At 36.0% G+C, this 19,297-nt stretch overlaps 1 protein-coding gene across 2 annotated transcripts in view; it reads left to right on the top strand.

The window, feature by feature from the left end:
* Positions 1-19,297, top strand: part of ATRNL1 (attractin like 1) — a 697,793-nt gene that overhangs the window by 203,678 nt on the left and 474,818 nt on the right. For both annotated transcript variants that reach the window (XM_023546681.2, XM_003409111.4), the window contains one exon: positions 17,099-17,193. In XM_023546681.2, coding sequence (XP_023402449.2) covers positions 17,099-17,193 — 95 coding nt within the window. The remainder of the gene's footprint in view (positions 1-17,098; positions 17,194-19,297) is intronic.

Genomic DNA, 19,297 nt, shown 5'->3' with positions numbered 1-19,297 from the left:
GACTGAAAGACATTATTTACAAGGATATTATTTACTGGCTTTTTTCTTTCTTTTTATGATAAATGCCAGATAATATTTCCAACAAGTATTAAAAAACAGATTTTAGACTCGATTTGATTACTTAAAATGCTATGAAAACGATGAATGCAAAAAAAAAAAAAAAAGAATAAACCCTCAATTTTATGGAATTCTCTTTTTTGTTATAAAACTGAATGGAAAATTTTTACTGCTTTAAACTAAATATGCTGTATTTTGTTATTTGCAGTTTATATGGCTTTTTAACTATTGACTATAAGTCACTGCTTAAGTAGGACCTGATTGGTCCATTTATAATTGGGATAGTGGTGACCTTCATGAGCACAGAGAATCTAACTTTTTATATTTTAGCAGATGGCAAACATGATGATGATGTTGGAAACCCTTGTGGCTTAGTGGTTAAGTGCTACGGCTGCTAACCAAGAGATCGGCAGTTCAAATCTGCCAGGTGCTCCTTGGAAACTCTATGGGGCAGTTCTACCCTGTCCTACAGGGTCGCTATTAGTTGGAATTGACTCTACGGCAGTGGGTTTGGTTTTGGTTTAAACATGATGAATTGATGATTAGCTGACAAAACAAATGATTCTCATTGTTAACATTTTAACTTCATTCTTTGATTTATCGGTGTTTTTATTAAATTTCCCGAAGCTTATAGCCCAGTATTTTTTGATATTTATTTCAGGATTATTTAATATTTTAGCATAGTTCAAAATGAAGGACGAAATAACACAATTATGAGAAAGTAGTTGAAAATAGCTGAGAGAAAAAATTGTTATTGAGTTAATCTAGAACAAGGATAAAATATTTAATCCATTTATTTCATAATAAACCAGCTATATTATTCTGATTATGTGAATAACAGACTCACTGTAAAAATAATCAAACAAAACAGAAAATATTAAGGAAGAAAAGAAAAATCACCTGAAAACCTCCCACCAAGCTACCAAGTAGAGTTGTGCAGTTTGTACCCTGCTGAGGAGAAGGGGGAGCTGGTATCCTGTTCTGATTTTTCTTACAAAGTCATGTACCCTATATGGGGCTGTATCTGCCATGAGCAAGTGGTAATAGTTCCTTATTTGTACAAGGATGCTGAATGGGCTAATGAAGGCCCTGCTTGCCTTTCTTATCATAGCCTGATAATGATTGTACATAAAACAAGTCATAACACCCATAATATTTTTATTGTGGACAATTATTTTTCTTACAGGTATGTAATAGTATATCCTAACTATCTACCTGGTGCCGTTGAGTTGATTCTGACTCATGGCGACCCCATGTATGTCAGAGTAGAACTGTGCAACATAGGGTTTTCAATGGCTGATTTTTTGGAAGTAGATTGCAAGGCCTTTCTTCTGTAGCATCTCTGGTAGACTCAAACGTTTATTAAATACAACATAGTTTTCTTCCAAAGTGGAAAATAACCACCTAACTTAAAAATAACGATAATGCTAATTGAGTATGTATTGGACACATAGTGTCCCCGTCTTTTATATGAGGAAACAGGGATATAAAGAGTTTAATTTGTATAACATCACACAATTAGGAAATAGCAAAACCAGATTTGAAACTAGGCAGTCTGGTCTAGAGCTTATATTCTTAACCTCAGGTGATAAACCTAGAGCAAGAGAAATTAGCAACATATTTAACCAAAGAGTTGTTTTTATATGAATAAAATAAAATAATCATGTTAAAGGAAATAAAAAGAGGATCTAAACAATTAGAAAATCATACTGTTTTCTCAAATATTCAGTAAAATTACGAAAAAGAAGTGTAGTGGTAAATATCCAGTCTAACTGTGACTCTGTAACAGATGAGCATGGTACTGGTCTAGGAATAGAATAATAAGCAGTGAAGACAATACAGCCCAGTATTAGATTCTAGAACATTTGCAAATTTATATGGCAGCTATTTTTATAAGTCTTTAATGACTTAATTTGCTTGTTCTTAAATATCCCCAACTCAACCTTACGTTGTGGCTTTCGAACTTACTAGTTCTCTGTGTCAGTAACTCCACTGCCATGTAAAATGAACTCCTCCAGGTAGTCTAGTACCCTTTTACTTCTATTCTAACACACTGGATAAAATGATGTTGCTTGTTTACTTATTTGCTTGGATATGGGTTTTCTTTTCCCTCTAGAATGTAAGCCTGTGATCTTGACTTGTTGAATCCTCCATACATAGGAAATGGAGCCCTGGTGGCTCAGTGCTTAAGAGCTACTGCTGCTAACTAAAAGGTCAGCAGTTCAAGTTCACCAGCTGCTCCTTGGAAACCCTATTGGGGGCAGTTTTACTCTGTCTTATAGGGTTACTATGAGTTGGAATAAACTCGAAGGCAATGGGTTTTATACATACAAATGTGTGTGGCTCTTGACAGGCCAGAATTAAATACTTAATGGTGGTACAAGCATATGAAAGACCAATCAATGAATGAACACACATGTATGGTGAGTACATGCGCCAGCATTTTTATTGATGGGGGGCTTGACCAAAACATGTTTGGAAATCACATTATAGGTTATTGACTAAAGTTGCTTTATGTTTATCATGGACATAAGGTAGTGCGATTTATCTTTGAAAAACTTTCAGCATTAACCATTCATTTAAATAAAAGTGAGTTTTAAATTTGTTTTTTTCCTTAGCCTCGGTGACATTTTCTTTAAATAGCATCTAAGCGGATTGTTGCTGTTAGGTGCTGTGGAGTCGATTCTGACTCATGGTGACCTGGTGTGCAGAGTAGAACTGCTCCCTGGGGTTTACAAGGCTGTGACCTTTCAGAAGCAGATCCTTAGGCCTGTTTTCCAGGATGCCTCTGGGGGGGTTCAGACTGCCACACTTTCAGTTAGCAGTTCAGCACTTAACCATTTTTGCCACCCAGGGACTCCTTCTAAGCATATGTTGTCATGTGGGTTCTGACTCATAGTGACCCTGTGTAAAACAGAACGAAATACTGCCTGGTCCTGCGCCATCCTCACAGTTGTTACGGTTGAGCCCGTTGTTGCAGCCGCTGTGTCAGTCCATCTCACTGAGGGTGTTCCTCTTTTTCGTTGACCCTATAGTTTACGAGGCATGGTGTCCTTCTCCAGGGACCGGTCCCTCCTGATAACATGTCCAAAGTATGTAAGATGATGTCTCACTGTCCTTGCTTCTAAGGAGCGTTCTGGTTGTACTTCTTCCAAGACAGATTTGTTTGTTCTTTTGGCAGTCCATCGTATCTTCAGTGTTCTTCGGCAACACCACAATTCAAAGGTGTCAGTTCTTCTTCGGTCTTCCTTATTCATTGTCCAGCTTTTACATGCATTAGGAGGCAATCGAAAATACCATAGCTTGGGTCAGGCGCACCTTAGTCTTCAAGGTGACATCTTTGCTTTTCAACACTTTTAAGAAGTCCTTTGCAGCAGATTTACCCAATGCAATGTGTCTTTTGATTTCTTGTCTGCTGCTTCCGTAGGTGTTGATTGTGGATCCAAGTAAAATGAAATCTTTGACAACTTCAGTCTTTTCTCCATTTATCATGATGTTGCTCATTGGTCCAGTTGTGAGGATTTTTGTTTTCTTTATGTTGAAGTGTAATCCATACTGAAGGCTGTGGTCTTTGATCTTCATTAGTAAGTGCTTCAAGTCCCCTTCATTTTCAGCAAGCAAGGTTGTGTCATATATATAACGCTGGTTGTTAATCAGTCTTCCTCCAATCCTGATACCCCTTTCTTCCTGGTATAGTCCAGCTTCTCGGATTATTTACTCAGCATACAGATTGAATAAGTATGGTGAAAGGATACAACCCTGACACACACTTTCTGACTCTAAACCACACAGTATCCCTTGTTCTGTTCAAACTACTGTCTCTTGATTTACGTACAGGTTCCTCATGAGGACAATTAGGTATTCTGGAATTCACATTCTTCCCAGTGTTACCTATAATTTGTTATGATCCACACGGTCGAATGCCTTTGCAAAGTCAATTAAAACATAGGCAGACATCTTTCTGGTATTCTCTGCTTTTACTCAGGATCCATGTGACATCAGCAGTGATATTCCTGGTTCCACATCCTCTTCTGAATCCTGCTTGAATTTCTGACGGTTGCCTGTTGATGTACTGCTGCAGCAGCTTTTGAATGATCTTCATCAAAATTTTACTTGTGTGTGATGTTACTGATATTGTTTGATAATTTCTGCATATGGTTGGATCACCTTTGTTTCGATAGGCATAAATATGGATCTCTTCCAGTCGGTTGGCCAGGTAGCTGTCTTTCAAGTTTCTTGGCATAGATGAGTGAGCACTTTGAGTGCTGCATCTGTTTGTTGAAACATCTCAATTGGTATTCCATCAATTCCTGGAGCCTTGTTTTTTGCCAATACTTTCAGTGGTGCTATTACCTCTGAAGAAATAATGGCCTATTATTTGAAAACACCTGAGTTGGAGTAATTAATTTATAGATGTTGGTATTATCACCCATGCTGTTTTATTTATTATTGAAAAAAAGTAGGACCCCATGAGTTAAAGTGAATATCCTAGGCAACACAATCAGTCATTTTCAGAACCTGAATAGGAACAAAGTTCTTAAACTTTTTCTGTAATAGCATACCTAAAAAAAAAAAAAAAACTTTTTTTTTTTTTGAATGTTAAACTTGGCAAAATACCACCAATGAATTTCACCCTTGGGATTATTCTAAATGTCCAAAGCTCAGTAGAGATGCTCAATTTATAATTATTAGCAGTGATAGTGCTATACAGCAAGCAAGGAAATCTATTCAATATTTGTTATGTTCAACCAATTTCATATTGTTTAATTTAATACTACAGTGCCATATTTTTCCTCCTTAATTTATTTACTGTATAGACTATTAGAACCTGGAGACAGTGCCAGTTACTGGAATTTACTCACTTTTGGTTATTCATTCAACAGATATTTATTGGGTAACTACTTTGTTAGACTCTGGGAATATCACAGTGAATAAAATATGAGTTCTGCTCTATTGAAGCTTATAAATTTGTAGCAAAGATAGATAAACCAGTTATACAACTAATCCCAAACCAAACCTATTGCCATTGATCAAGTAGATTCTGATTCACAGTGACCCTGTAGTCGCTATATAATTACCTAGCTATAATTGTCAAAAGAACTGTGGTTAAGAATTATAGATACATTGGGAATATATTACAAGAAGGCCTGACCTAATCTGTGGGAGGGAGAGAGGGAGTGGCTTAGGCAAGGGAATTCTCAGGCTGTGATGTGAAGGATGACTTGGTACAAGGAGCAGTGATGGTGTGAGGGTGGGAAGAAGCAGGTTAAGTGAGGCAGCATGTGCTAAGGCCTGTGTCAGGAAAGAACATGGCATGTTTGAGTTCCTAAAAGAAAGCCAGTAAGATTGAAACGCAGAGAAAAAAGGGGAAGAGAAGCAAGAAATTAAGCTTATGAGGTCTGCAGGAGCCAAATGTGCAGTACTTCATAAAACATGTCAGGATTTTCGTCTTTATCATAAAAACAACGGGAACCGCTGGAGGGTACTAAAAGGAGGGTAAAATTTTGAGACTTGAGTTTTAAAATAGTCAGCTTTCAGTGTTTAAAACAGTTTGGTGGGGCAATAGAGCATGAAAGAGACCGTTTTTGTTTATTTTCTGTTGCATTTTATAGGAGTTACATGTTAAAGATGACTGTGAGACATTGAGACTGTGAATGTACTTGGAATTATATTCACATAAGTTATAACATTTACTAAACAATTCTCTAAATCAGTAAATCACGTTTATAAACACAAAAAACGAAAAAACCTAACTCGCTGTTGCATTGATTTTGACTCATAGTAACAATTTTTTTTTTAATTTTTATTGTGCTTTAAGTGAAAGGTTACAATTCAAGTCAGTCTCCCACACAAAAACTTATATACACCTTGCTACATACTCCCAATTGCTCTTCCCCTAATGAGATAGCCCACTCCCTCCCTCCACTCTCTCTTTTTGTGTCCATTTCACCAGCTTCTACCCTCTACCTTCTCATCTCCCCTCCAGACAGGAGATGCCAAGATAGTATCAAGTGTGCACCTGATCCAAGAAGCTCACTCCTCACCCAGCATCCTTCTCCAACCCATTGTCCAGTCCAATCCCTGTCTGAAGAGCTGGCTTTGGGGATTGTTCCTGTCCTGGGCCTACAGAAGGTCTGGGGGCCATGACCACTGGGGTCCTTCTAGTCTTAGACCATTAAGTCTGGTGTTTTTACAAGAATATGGGGTCTGCACCCCACTGTTCTCCTGCTCCCTCAGGGGTTCTCTGTTGTGTTCCCTGTCAGGGCAGTCATCAATTGTAGCCGGGCACCACCTAGCTCTTCTGGTCTAATGCTGATGTAGTCTCTGGTTTATGTGACCCTTTCTGTCTCTTGGGCTCGTAATTACCTTGTGTCCTTGGTGTTCTTCATTCGTCTTTGATCCAGGTGGGTTGAGACCAATTGATGCATCTTAGATGGCCACTTGCTAGTGTTTACCTAAAACATGTTTGAACTCTTGGTATTGCTGTCAAAGTCTATGTATATTCTTTTCCGACTCCTTGGGATGGCTAAATACATGATCGTGAACTCATATGTTTTTGAGCAAATATATAACTATATGTAAATATACATATGAGAATCTGTTTGACTTTTGAAATCTTTCAGAATTCATTCAGCACCAAATATAATAAGAAAAGTGAAGTAACATTTATTGAATGCCTTTATTTCATGAGAAAGTCTTTTTTAAGCCAAATACACACTCATGGAATTATGTTTAATCCTCAGAGCAATCCTGTGAGATAGGCTGTTTTATTCCCATTGTACCAATGAGTCTCTGAATTTAATTGAGTTGCATAAGATAACCCAGTAGAAAAGTGGGAGATTCCAGTCTAGGTCTCCTTAAATGCTGTAGGTAATGTTAAAGTCAAGTAAAATACAATATTAGCTGAAACATTAATATGGGTAAAAACAAAACAAGTCATTAGGCCTTAGTTCTTTCTTAAACAATTCAAAATTTACGTACAGTAATTCTGGTTCCCAAGTAAGATAAATTTTGCACAAACAGTGCCATTGATATACACGAATCTAGATTGCTTCCATTTGTGACCCTGGCATGCCTGGCTATTTGGATCTCAGATCTATAGATATTTCCAGTAAACACTTTGATGATTTTTATCAATGGTTACTGTTTTTTAAAAATATACATTGTTTCATTTAGCTTTTGCTGAAAGAGTAGAACAAATGTCAGATGTTTGGTTATTTGCTATTTATCACCCCAATTCATAAAGCTGTGTACTCAGAAACTTTTTTCATAGTTCAAATTCTCTTTCAAAATGTCTTTTTCTGTATGTAAAATTTCAGTCATCCCTCTCCAAGTGATCATTGGTTTTGTGGAATATCTGACCTCTTTAAACATTTTTACAGGTTAAAGACCTTTCTCTATATTTTAGTTTCTTAAGCTTCTTTATCATGCTGAGTATTTTACTCATAGGCTTAATTTTGTGCATAATCTTTTATTAATTCTTTGTTCTAAATAGCAGCCACTTTTTTGCCTCATGACTGCTACCCCTGTACCGGGTGAGCTACTTTAAAAATCTGATATTGCATGTTGAAACATAACCCTGGATGCACTCTAGTCAGAGAACACCAGAATGAGAAACGGATCATCTTATGTTTTTATAGCCTATACTTAAAAAGTAGGTGAATTAGAAATGATATATGCCAGATTGGGAAAGAAATATACCTATATAGATCTAATTATTGAGCAATGTAAGTATATATCATGTGAAAAAACATACTTTTCCATATGCTTTAAAATGCATGTAAATTGTGTCATACTCTTAGTATCCTACAAATTGTTTTAACGTACAACATATTAGAGATTTATCAGTGAAGATATATGTAGCACTAACTCATTTATTTGAATTATGTATAGTATTTATTTGTATAGGAACCCTGGTGAGGCAGTGGTTAAGCACTCGACTGCTAACCAAAATGTGGGTGGTTTGAAACCACCAGCTGCTCTACGGGAGAAAGATGCAACGGTCTTCTTCCACAATTGTTACAGCCTTGGGAACCCTATGGGGCAGTTCTGCCCCATCCTATAGGGTTGCTTTGAGTAGGAATCAACTTGAAGGCAATGGGCGGTTTATTTGTATAGATATACCAAAATTTGTTTATTCATTGTCCTCTTGATGGATATTTAGGTTGTGTCCAATATTTTACAATTACAAGTAATCCTGCAATTAACATTCTTATGCATTTCTTCTTAAGTACGTGTGCCAGAGCTTCTCTGGGGATATATAGCTAGAAGCGGAAATACAGATTTACTAGATAGGCCAAGTTGCTCTGCCAGGTATTAAAGTATTTTTACCAATTGATGCTCCACCAGTGTACAAGGAGCTTCCCTTTTTTCCCACTTCTCACCGACAGCTTGTGCTTTTAGGCTTTTTATTACTTTCTAATCTGATGGTTTGAAATAGCATCTTCTTGTTTTCACTTGTATTTCCCTGATGACTAGTAAAGTTGAAGATAATTGCACATATTTATTATCTATTTGGGTTTCTCTTCTAAGAATTGTTGCTCGTATTTTTTGTCCTTTTTCATTTTGTAGTTTGTCTTTTTCATATTGTTAGTATTTTTGTAAATTGATTTATAGAAGTTAATAGATTCGGGATACCAATCCTTTGTTGGTTGTATGCGTTGATGTATATTCTCACAGTCCATGGCTTGTTTCTTACCTTTGCTAAAATGGCATTTGTTGTGCAGAGGTTTTAAATTTTATTAATATTTTCCTTTTGTGATTTGTGCCTGACTTAAGAAATTTCTTCATTCAGGTAATGAAAGATAGTCTCTTGTATATTTCCTGAAAGTTTCTCTTTTAACATTTATGTTTTTAATTAATTGGAACAGTTTTTATTTTTTATATGGGATATAAATACCTACTGTAGTTTTACACAAATAGTGCACACCTTCTGAGTTTGTTTGCCAGCTGCTATCCCCCCTCCAGGTGTTTTCTTAAGGACAGCTATGCTAATTTTTTTTTACAAGTTGCTGTAAAAAATTAGCATAGGACACTAACAAAAATGCCTCACGAAGGGAGGGAGCAGCTATCAAGTAAACGTAGAAGGTGTGTGTTATTTGCATAAAAATACAGTATTTTATTTTTTATTTTGATCCCAGCACCATGTATTGCATAGTTTGCACAATTCATTGCATAGTTTGTCTTTTCTACACTAGTTCGTAATGCCACTGCTTCATAGGTAAAATTCCCACACATTCAGAGCCCTATGACTTGCCTTACTATTCTGTTCTGTATATGTACCTAGTTATTCATGTGTCACCCATAGTACTACATTGTCTTAATTGTTATGGTTTTGTAATACTTCTTTTTATCTGGTAGAGTAGAACACACTTCCCACTATTGTTTTCTTCAAAATTTTCTCTTACATACTTCGACATTTGTTCTTCTATGCGAATTTTAGGATCACTTTCTCAAGTTCATGAAAATCTTTATTTGGTTATTGATTGGAATTTCATGGAATTCATAGATATACTTGAGAAGCATGATGATCTTTACAATATTGAGTCCAACCATGAACATGGTACATCTCTTTATTCAGATGTTTTATGTTTGCCTGTAGTAATACTGGTTATTAATATCATTTAGGAAAACTAATGATTTTTGCATGCTTATCATGTATCCAGCATTTTGCTGAATTTTCTAAATAAAGTGTTTACTGTAGGTTTTTTTTTTTTTTTTATAGTTTCCATTTAGACAGTCATATCATCTCTAAACAGGGCACTATTTATTTCTTTTTAGCCATATACTTTGATTCTTTTCTTTTTTACCCTATGTACTAGCTAGAACCACCAGTACAGTGTTGACAAGAGAAATGGCAATTGTGAGCATCCAAGTCCTGTTTCTAATTTTAATAAACCATTTAAAAAATTTCAACCTGAAGTATGATGTTGTCACTAGGCTTTAGGCAAATATCCTTTATCAGTTTAAGGGCATTCCCTTTAATCTGATTTGCTAAGCATTTCTCATAATTATATTTGAATTTAATTAAGTGATTACTGTGTATCAATTAAGATGATAATATTTATCTTCTCTTAACAAGTACATTATATTTATAAATTTCCTGATATTGAGGTATCTTCTTATTCCTGGTGCTCCTTGGAAACCCCGTGGGGCAGTTCTACTCTGTCCTATAGGGTCGCTATGAGTCGGAGTCGACTCAACAGCAGTGGGTTTTTATTATTCCTGGATAAGCACTATTTGCTCAAGATGAGTTATCATTGTTATTTTTTTATTGTTGAATTTAGTATATTATCATTTTTAGCTTCATGTTTATAAATTTCATAAGAGAGAAATGTAAAAATTCAAAATTATAGCTGAATGTATTTGCCGTTTATGCAACATTCCACCCAGCAAGAGCAGAAAATGTCCCCCTTTAAAGGGCTTTTAGAGTGTTCATCAAGAACAGGTATTCTTAGTACATTCAAAGGGGAAGGAATAGTCTGTTCAATAAATGGTATTGGAACAACTGAATCTCACATGAAAAAGAATGATGTTGGACCCCTACCTCACAACATATATGAGATTAACTCAGAATGGATTAATGATCTAAATATAAGAACTAAAACCATAAAACTCTTAGAAGAAAACATAGAGGTAATGCTTTGAGATCTAGTTTTTAACAGTGTATTCTTAGATATGACACTAAAAGCTCAAGCAACAAAAGACAAAACAGATAAATTGAACTTCATCAAAACTAAAAGCTTCTGTGCATCAAGGGACTTTATCAAGAAAGTGAAGAGATGACGCACAGAGTGGGAGAATAAATTTGGTAGCCATATATCTGATAATGGTTTAATATCCTGAATATATAATGAGTTTCTACAATAACAGAAAGGCAAACAACCCAATTTAAAAATGGGCAAAGGACGTGAATAGACATCCCTCCCAAGAAGGTATACATATGGTCAATAAGCACATGATAAGATTTCAACAGCCATGGAAGCAGCAGTCAGGAAATCAAATGAAGCATTGCACTGGGCAAATCTGCTGCAGAGGACCTCTTTAAAGTGTTGAAAAGCAAAGATGTCACCTTCAAGACTAAGGTGTGCCTGACCCAAGCCATGATATTTTCAGTCACATCATATGCATGTGAAAGCTGGACAATGAATAAGGAAGACTGAAGAAGAATTGTTGCCTTTGAAATGTGGCTTTGGTGGAGAATATTGAATATACCATGGACTACCAAAAGAATGAACAAATCTGTTTTGGAAGAAGTACCACCAGGATAGAATGCTCTTTAGAAGCAAGGATGGCGAGACTGCGTCTTACATACTTTGGACATGGTGTCAAGAGGGATCAGTCCCTGGAGAAGGACATCATGCTTGGCAATGTACAGGGTCAGTGGAAAAGAGAAAGACCCTCAACAAGGTGGATTGACACAGTAGCTGCAACAATGAGTTGAAGCATAACAACGATTGTAAGGATGGCACAGGACTGGGCAGTTTTTCATTCTGTTGTGCATAGTGACCGTATTAGAACTGACTCGATGGCACCTAACAACAACAACAACAAGATTCCCAATGACATTGGTCATTATGGAAATGCAAATCAAAACCACACTGAGATACCACCTTATACCCACTACCCAAAACCTAGGGTGGCCAATACCAGAAAAACAAAAAATAAGTATTGATGAGGATGTGGAGAAATTGGAATGCTTATCTGTTGCTGGAGGGAATGTAAAATAGTGCAGCTGCTGTGGAGTTTTCTCAAAAAATTAAACATGGAATTATATGACCCAGAAATTCCACTCTTAGTTATATACCCAAAAGAACTGAAAACAGGAACTCAGATACTTGTATACCAGTATTCACTGGAGTATTATTAACAATAGCCAAAAGTTGGAAACAACCCAAGTGTCCATCAGCATGCAGATGGTTACACAAAATGTGGTAAATCCATTCAATGAGGTATTATTAAGCCATAAAACAAATGAAGTTCTGATACATGCTATGACATGGATGTGAAACCTTACGATGAGTAAAGTAAGTCAGACACAAAAGCACAAATATTGTACAATCCCACTTATAGAGATCAAAATTTTTTAATGGTTACCAGGAAATGGGAGGAGAGGAAGGGAAGGGGAGTTATTACTTAAGGGATACTGAGTTTCTGTTTAGAGGAATGAAAAGCATTTGAAAATGGACAGTGTTGATGGCTTCACAACATGGTGAATGTAATTAATATCACTGAATTATACATCTAAAAGTAGTTAGAATGGCAAATATTTTGTTATATACATTTTATCATAAAAAGAAGCATCCTCCTGATGTTAGTTAATGGTGTTGATCAGTTCGTTTGTATCCTTGCAATTTTTCTTTTTAATGGTTCTATCGGTTACTGAAGAAGGGATGTTAATGTTCCCAACTATAATTCTGGATTTGTCTGGTTTTCCTTTCAATCCTGTCTTTTTGCTTCCTGTATTTTAAATCTCTGTTTTCAGTGTATGTACATTTAGAATTGTTATGTCTTCTTGGTGAATTGACCTTTTTTATCATTATGTTATATCTCTCTTTGTCCCTGGTAATTTGTCTGATGTTAATATAGTCAACTCTAGTTGGGAAAGGTACCACTTCTTTGCTGAACTTCACTTAGTAAAGGGCAGAGATTGTGACCATGCTCCACCCCACAATCTCCACCTGGTGGGGAGGGGGAGGAACATCACTCCTGCTTGCATTAGAGCCTTGCGGAGATAATTTACTGTAGTTTACCGGTACTTTACTGCAACAATACAGGTTCCACTTTTCATTAGTGTGGGGTAGGTATGGTTTACGGAGTTGCACCCACAGTCTGCACAGCAGACTTTTCTTGGGACTCTTTGATCTGAAGTTGGTGTTTCCAGGTTGTGGGCTACTGTTGTATCCAGGTAGGAATATATAGGAGGCAAAAAAGGAAACAAAAATTAGGGAGCTCTCCGATGGGTCCTTTCTTGAGACCCAAGTTCTCAAACCACCGTCTTGATTCCACCTTTCAGAACCTTATGATAGTTTTGTATATTTTTATCGTGAGGTTTTAGTTATACAGTCTCTCCTCACTTATCCACATGATTAGTTTCCAAAGACCAGGTCATTATGCAAAATCGGTGTTAGGCGAAGGTGGAGAATGACCACATCAGATTACAAAATGGAGGATGACTACATCATTACATAACTAGCAAGTTACCTCATTTCATAACTGCCAAATTACATCATTACATAACTGCTAAACCACAAAGAATCATGGCCCAACCAAGCTGACACATGACATTAACCATCAAAGCCATCGTTACTCTTGCCTCGCAACTCAGAGTTTGTTACTGCCATACATACATAGTGCGCAAAATAGTTGGATAGTAGATTTTTTACTATTGTTGTAAATGTGAAATGTAGGACAACAAGACAGTCGATAAGTGAGGCAAAAGTAATTAGTAGGAGCAATACAGTGGAATGTAATTACTCTATTTTGTCTGGAACCAGCAGTTTCTCTTTATTGTCATGTCTAAACTTTCCTACACATGTATCATTTGCACCAGAAATTGAGTCAAGTGGTACCGCTCCCCCCCCAACCAAAATATACCATGTTCTTAATCTCCATTATTCATTTGGACATGTTTTCCCTTCTGCTTTCATTGTCCCTTCCTCAATTTTTTTTGCCTAACTTCTGCTCAGTTTTCAAAGTGCATCTAAGTGCCTCCTCCTCTGGTGAGCCTTCCCTATCCATCTAGTCTAATTTGTACTATCTCCTATTCCCTTCATCTCCTTGCAAGTGCTTCTGTCCCAACCCATGTAATATATTGTATTATTGATTTACTGAATTATTTGTTCTAATTACCTTTCTTATTAAACCACATGTTCTTTGAGGGTAGAAAATATGTATTTTATCATTTCCATTTTTCCAGTACCTACTTTCTGGTATGTAGGTGGAACTCAGTAAATGTTTATTGAATAAACAAATAAATATAGTATTATTAATATATCTGTGAAAATATTCTTAAAAGACAGGTGACAGTGAAATGTAATTGAAGTCTTAATTTGGAGATACCTGTAATCTGCTAAGAATGAATTTTGAAATAATATTATAGATAATATTACTGTCTTATGCAAGGAGCCCTGGTGGTACAATGGTTAAGCACTCTGCTGCTAACCGAAAGGTTGGTGATTGAAACCTACCCAGCGGCTCCATGTGAGAAAGACCTGGCGATCTGTTCGCTTAAAGATTACAGCCTAGAAAACCCTGTCACATGGGGTTGCTATGAGTTGAAATTGACTGGATGGGACCTAACAACAACAACAACAACAACAACAACAACAACAACAACACTGTCTTACGCATGTGCTCTGAGCTCTTTTGCCCTTCCTTTACTTTATTCCTTATAGTTGACAAACCCCAATCCAAGGTACAATGAATTCTCTGCTTGCCCTGCATACTCAGCTAGAAAAAAATATACAATTAGGCTAACTAGTCTCGCTTCAGTATCGTGATCACAAGTATGTTTGTAATGTAACCTACCTATCCTACTATATTTCCTTACCTATTTGCTTTCTCTCTTCTTAATGACTGTTCTATATCTTTTCCTCTCTCTTCACATCTCCAACACACCCCCGCCACGCCACCACCACATTCTCAGTCTTAGCTGGCAGACTTTCTGATTTTACTGAGAAGATAGAAACAATCCAAAGACAGCTTCCATTTGACCCACCTCTACATTTTTCCTAACTACTACTTATACTCTACCTTCTCTCCCTCAGTAATGAGAACCCGTATGCAAACCCGGTCTTTCTTTTATTTGCATTAGTATCAACTTTACTCATTCGAGGACAGTGCTCGAAAATTTCGCCGCTCTCCTGTTTCATCAATTTTTCCATTCTACCTAATCTTTTAGTCAGGATAAAAACATTCTGTTCCACCCAATTAAAAACAAAGCCCTCTCTCACTTCTCTTGATTGCATTTATCCCTTCAGATACTTTGTCATTTCTCTATATTCATTCATGATCCCATACATTATTTGAATAATTTAATTTGAACTGAGTAGCACTCTTCCTAATTTTGTTCTCGGATTGAGTTTATTCTTTCTTTCCCAGCTGGCATTGGGATTGATCATTGCCACACACAAGATAAATTGTGTTGATCTAATATTTGCAACTCCACTAAGCAAGAATAAATAAGAGGAGAGAAATAAAGCTTGGATGCCTGGCCAAGAATTTGGTGGCAGAGGACTGGAATCCATTATGACTGAAAAATGTCCTCAGGTTTAGGAAAGGGTCTGCCCAGAACTGCTCAGGTGTCTCAGTTCAGTCAGGCTCACACTCATGAAGGCCGTCTGCTCCTGGCTTCTCAAGACTTTGTTTCAAATTTGAAAAAAAATCAAGGATAATTGTGCAGACAAATTCGTGAAAATTCTTCTGAAATGCTTGCTGTTCTTCAGCGGTATTTTTCATTCATGCTTAATAGATACTGTGTTTCTTCAAGATTGCAGCCCTACTTCTGAACCTGTTAATGTCTTTCTTTCTTTGAAAGGCTACCTCCATTTCTTCAGCTAATCCTTTTGGCTCTGTCCTCCAGTATATTCCCAATAACTCAACACTTCTCACCACCTCCACTGGATGACCCTGGCCACCACCATCTTTTGCCGCCATTATTGCCACGGCCTGTTTACGAGAATTGCAGATAAGGCTTGTTCTGCTTTGGGGTTTTAATACTTGTTTCTTCTGCCTGGAATACTTTTACTCCAGTAAACTCTCCATGGGTTATTCTCTTAGTATCTTGGGTCTTTAAATGTTCCTTTGCAGGGACATTTAAAAGTGTAAGCCTACCCTGCCCCTGTAACAATTTTACAGTCTCTAGTTTTTCTTCATAGCCATCATCTGATATACCGTATATGTAAATTACTTATTTTCTATGTCCATCTCATAGAATATAAGTTACATGAAGACATTAATTTTTATCTTTCACTTATTGTTTTATTTCCAGGGCTTTAGACCAATGCATGGTCCATTGAATTTACCTCTCTATTTTCTGGCAGTCACATGAAATTTGGAAATATGATCTATTGCATAATTTTCATTACCAGATATAAGGATGTATATAAATTCTTAGAAAGACAAAGCATTACCTTGTACTAACTTATGCAAGAAATATATAGAGTAGATCTTATAAAGTATACAAGTAAGCAACATAAAGAACAACTTGAAGAGTAAATCCAGTTATGACTGAGGACATAATATGAAAGGCATGTGTTCCCAAAGTAAAAGTCATCTCTGTTTATTTAAAATAATTTGAATTTTTAAAAAATAAAAGTTGCATTTTAGCATTATGAGCAATACTTCACTTTCATGTAACATGTGATGCTACTTATGACCTGTAAAATTTAAATGTTTCACCTTGGTTTCAGCATTATTCACGGACCTGATTAGAAATTGCTCTCCTTTACATTCCTTTTATCAGTTGTAAATAAGGGTCGCTTCTGTAGCTTGATGTTTATCACAGAATCACTCAAAGTTGCTAAAAGTAGAAATAACCTAAATGACAAAGGAAGAAGTAAATGTATTACTGCATATGATGAAATATAATTTAGCCGTTAAATCTCATATTTCCAAAGAATTTTAGTGTTATGAAAATAGGATACCAAATGTCTGCCTGTCTAACTATCTACAGAATTTTAGCTGGAATAAATGCACCAAAATGTTCAGTATATTTCTCTCTAGTTGTAGGATTATGGATGACTTTATTTTTTTTTAACTTTTATATAGTTTCCAGAATATCCACAGTGACTATGTAGTACTTTTATAATGACAACAAAGATAATAAATAGATATGATATTTAAGGCATTAGATTTCTTCTGTGTCTTTTTGTTTCTTAATGCCAAATATCTATATTTTGCCAATTTTGAAGTAGGCCACTAGTACTTAATGATGACTGTATGTTTTCAATACTGGTGTACAACGTGTTTTCACCTAACTTTTGTTTTTCAAACAGTTTTTTTAAAGTACATTATCAGGATTCTATTATTTTCCCTACAGACAGCCTTTTGATTGACTATCAGTTTACCTTCAGCTTATTACAGGAAGATGATCGTCACCATACTGCCATAAACTTCATAGCAAACCCAGAACAGGTGAGGAAAGAGCATTTATCTCTTATAATACTAGTGTGAAAGGATGCAACTTTTCTGTCATATTTCATTGAGATTTTACCTCTTCTCAGACTTACTATTCTATAGGATTTTTTACAAAAGACTGTTCCTGTTATTCTTTTCTTTTCGTAAAACTTAGGTTTCCTTGGGTTTTGGAGAATTTGTGATTTCTGTATTTCAGATAGGGTGTATTGGTGGTTCGGTGGTAGAATTCTCACCATCCCTGCCAGAGACCCATGTTTGATTCCCAGCTAGTGCACCTCATGTGCAGCCATCACCCATCTGTCACTGGAGGTTTGCATGTTGCTATGATGTTGAACAGGTTTCAGTGGAGCTTGCAAGCTAAGACAGACTAGGAAGAAAGGCCTGGTGATTTATGCCTGAAAGTCAGGCAGTGAAACCCTATGGATCACAATGGTCTGATTTGCAGCTGATCATGGGGCCAGTGCAGTACCAGGCAGTGTTTGTTCCATTGTGCATGGGGTCACCTGAGTCAGGCCAGCTCCATGGCACCTAACAATAACAGCGTATTTCAGGTTGTGCAAATAGTCCTACAATTTAAATTACGTATTGTACATGTTTTATTATTTTTCAGGATCATAACAGTGTTTATGTTTATAATTATTCACTCAAACTTGGAGTGGTCTTATCTGAAAATAGAGCCCATGATTTCAAAACATCCTGTATTAAATATATTTTCTTTCTCTTACCAATACATCAACTTAGGAAAAAGCCCTGATATGGTCTAGAAATAACAGATACATTGCTTTCCATCTGAGACTTTATAAAATTTGAAAAAGTCCAGGGAATGGAAATACGAACCATATACTTTATTTGAGTGTAATTTTACTTCTTTTGAAACAAAAATAAGCCTTTCAAAATGAAGATGTTGTGTTAAATAAATGTTCTTATTATGCATTAATCTGTATTTTTAAATCCATATAGTTCTAATAGCTTTTTAAAATAGGTGAAATCTCTAAATATATTCTAACAGTTGCTGGCGTTTTCCTTTTAAAATATTTTATTGGACTTGCTAATACACAATATAATTTATTATATTTTTATTTTCTAGGAAAATAGGATCTAAAAAACCATAGATCAGTTCATCTCATTGTTTCTTATTGCTTAGATTTTAAGTAGTGGCTGAATTCTTGAGAGTACATTTAAAGTTTTAACTTCTTAAATAAGGTTTTGTATGATACTTTTAAATACAATACTTTCTGCACTGATTTTCTGAGTTCTTATAAAGATAAGTTAATAACATATAAGAAACTGCATTTCTCAGTGTGATAACAAAGTTTTTATAAGTGCCCTATAATCATCATTGGCTTCTTGATTGTTTAATGGTAACTCCAAACTGTAGAGTTCTTTGAAGATATAAGAAATTAAATGTAAGTGGATGTCTGACAAAGGTTGGGTGTGAATAATATGCCTCCCAGTATTATCCTTAGTAAGGAGCCCTGGTGGTGTATTGGGTGAGCACTCTGAATCGACTCAACAACAATGGGTTTATTATCCTTATTGCCATTCACATAGGTCCAGATGAGCCAGAATTCGAGTTTGCCTCTCCCTTGACTACCCGTTTCTCCTTCAATTTCCAGAAATCCTTGAGTGCTTCCAAATATTCTAGCTTTCAATTTTCCTTCCTACTTTCTTGTCCAGTTGAAGCCAAGAAACCAGATATATGTTCTCTGAAGCTCAAGGATGCTAAACTAACATGAGAAATGTCACTAAGAATCCTTATAGCATCGTTTAGAATAATCCCCTTAATTGAAGAGAGAGTCAACCTGGGAACAATCTCAGTATTAATATGGTTTACTGACTGTGGTTTCCTAGTTATCTTAGAAGAATATAATAAAAAGCAGATACCTTAATTATTTATGCATTTTCTACATTTCGATAATAGATTTTATTTAGACCACTATAGATCAATTCTAGCTAGTGCTTTCATGTGAACAATTTCTGGGGTAGGTTTCTATATAATCTGACCTTACCAAATTCTTATCCACATCTAACCAACAGTATTTTTTTATGGTGAATTTTATCATTTATTGGCATAATGCCAGTATCATTTCTTTTACAATGG

The sequence above is a fragment of the Loxodonta africana genome, chromosome 16 (assembly GCF_030014295.1).
Source record: "Loxodonta africana isolate mLoxAfr1 chromosome 16, mLoxAfr1.hap2, whole genome shotgun sequence".
Classification (NCBI taxonomy): domain Eukaryota; kingdom Metazoa; phylum Chordata; class Mammalia; order Proboscidea; family Elephantidae; genus Loxodonta; species Loxodonta africana.
This window is presented reverse-complemented; position numbering and strand designations above follow the sequence as displayed.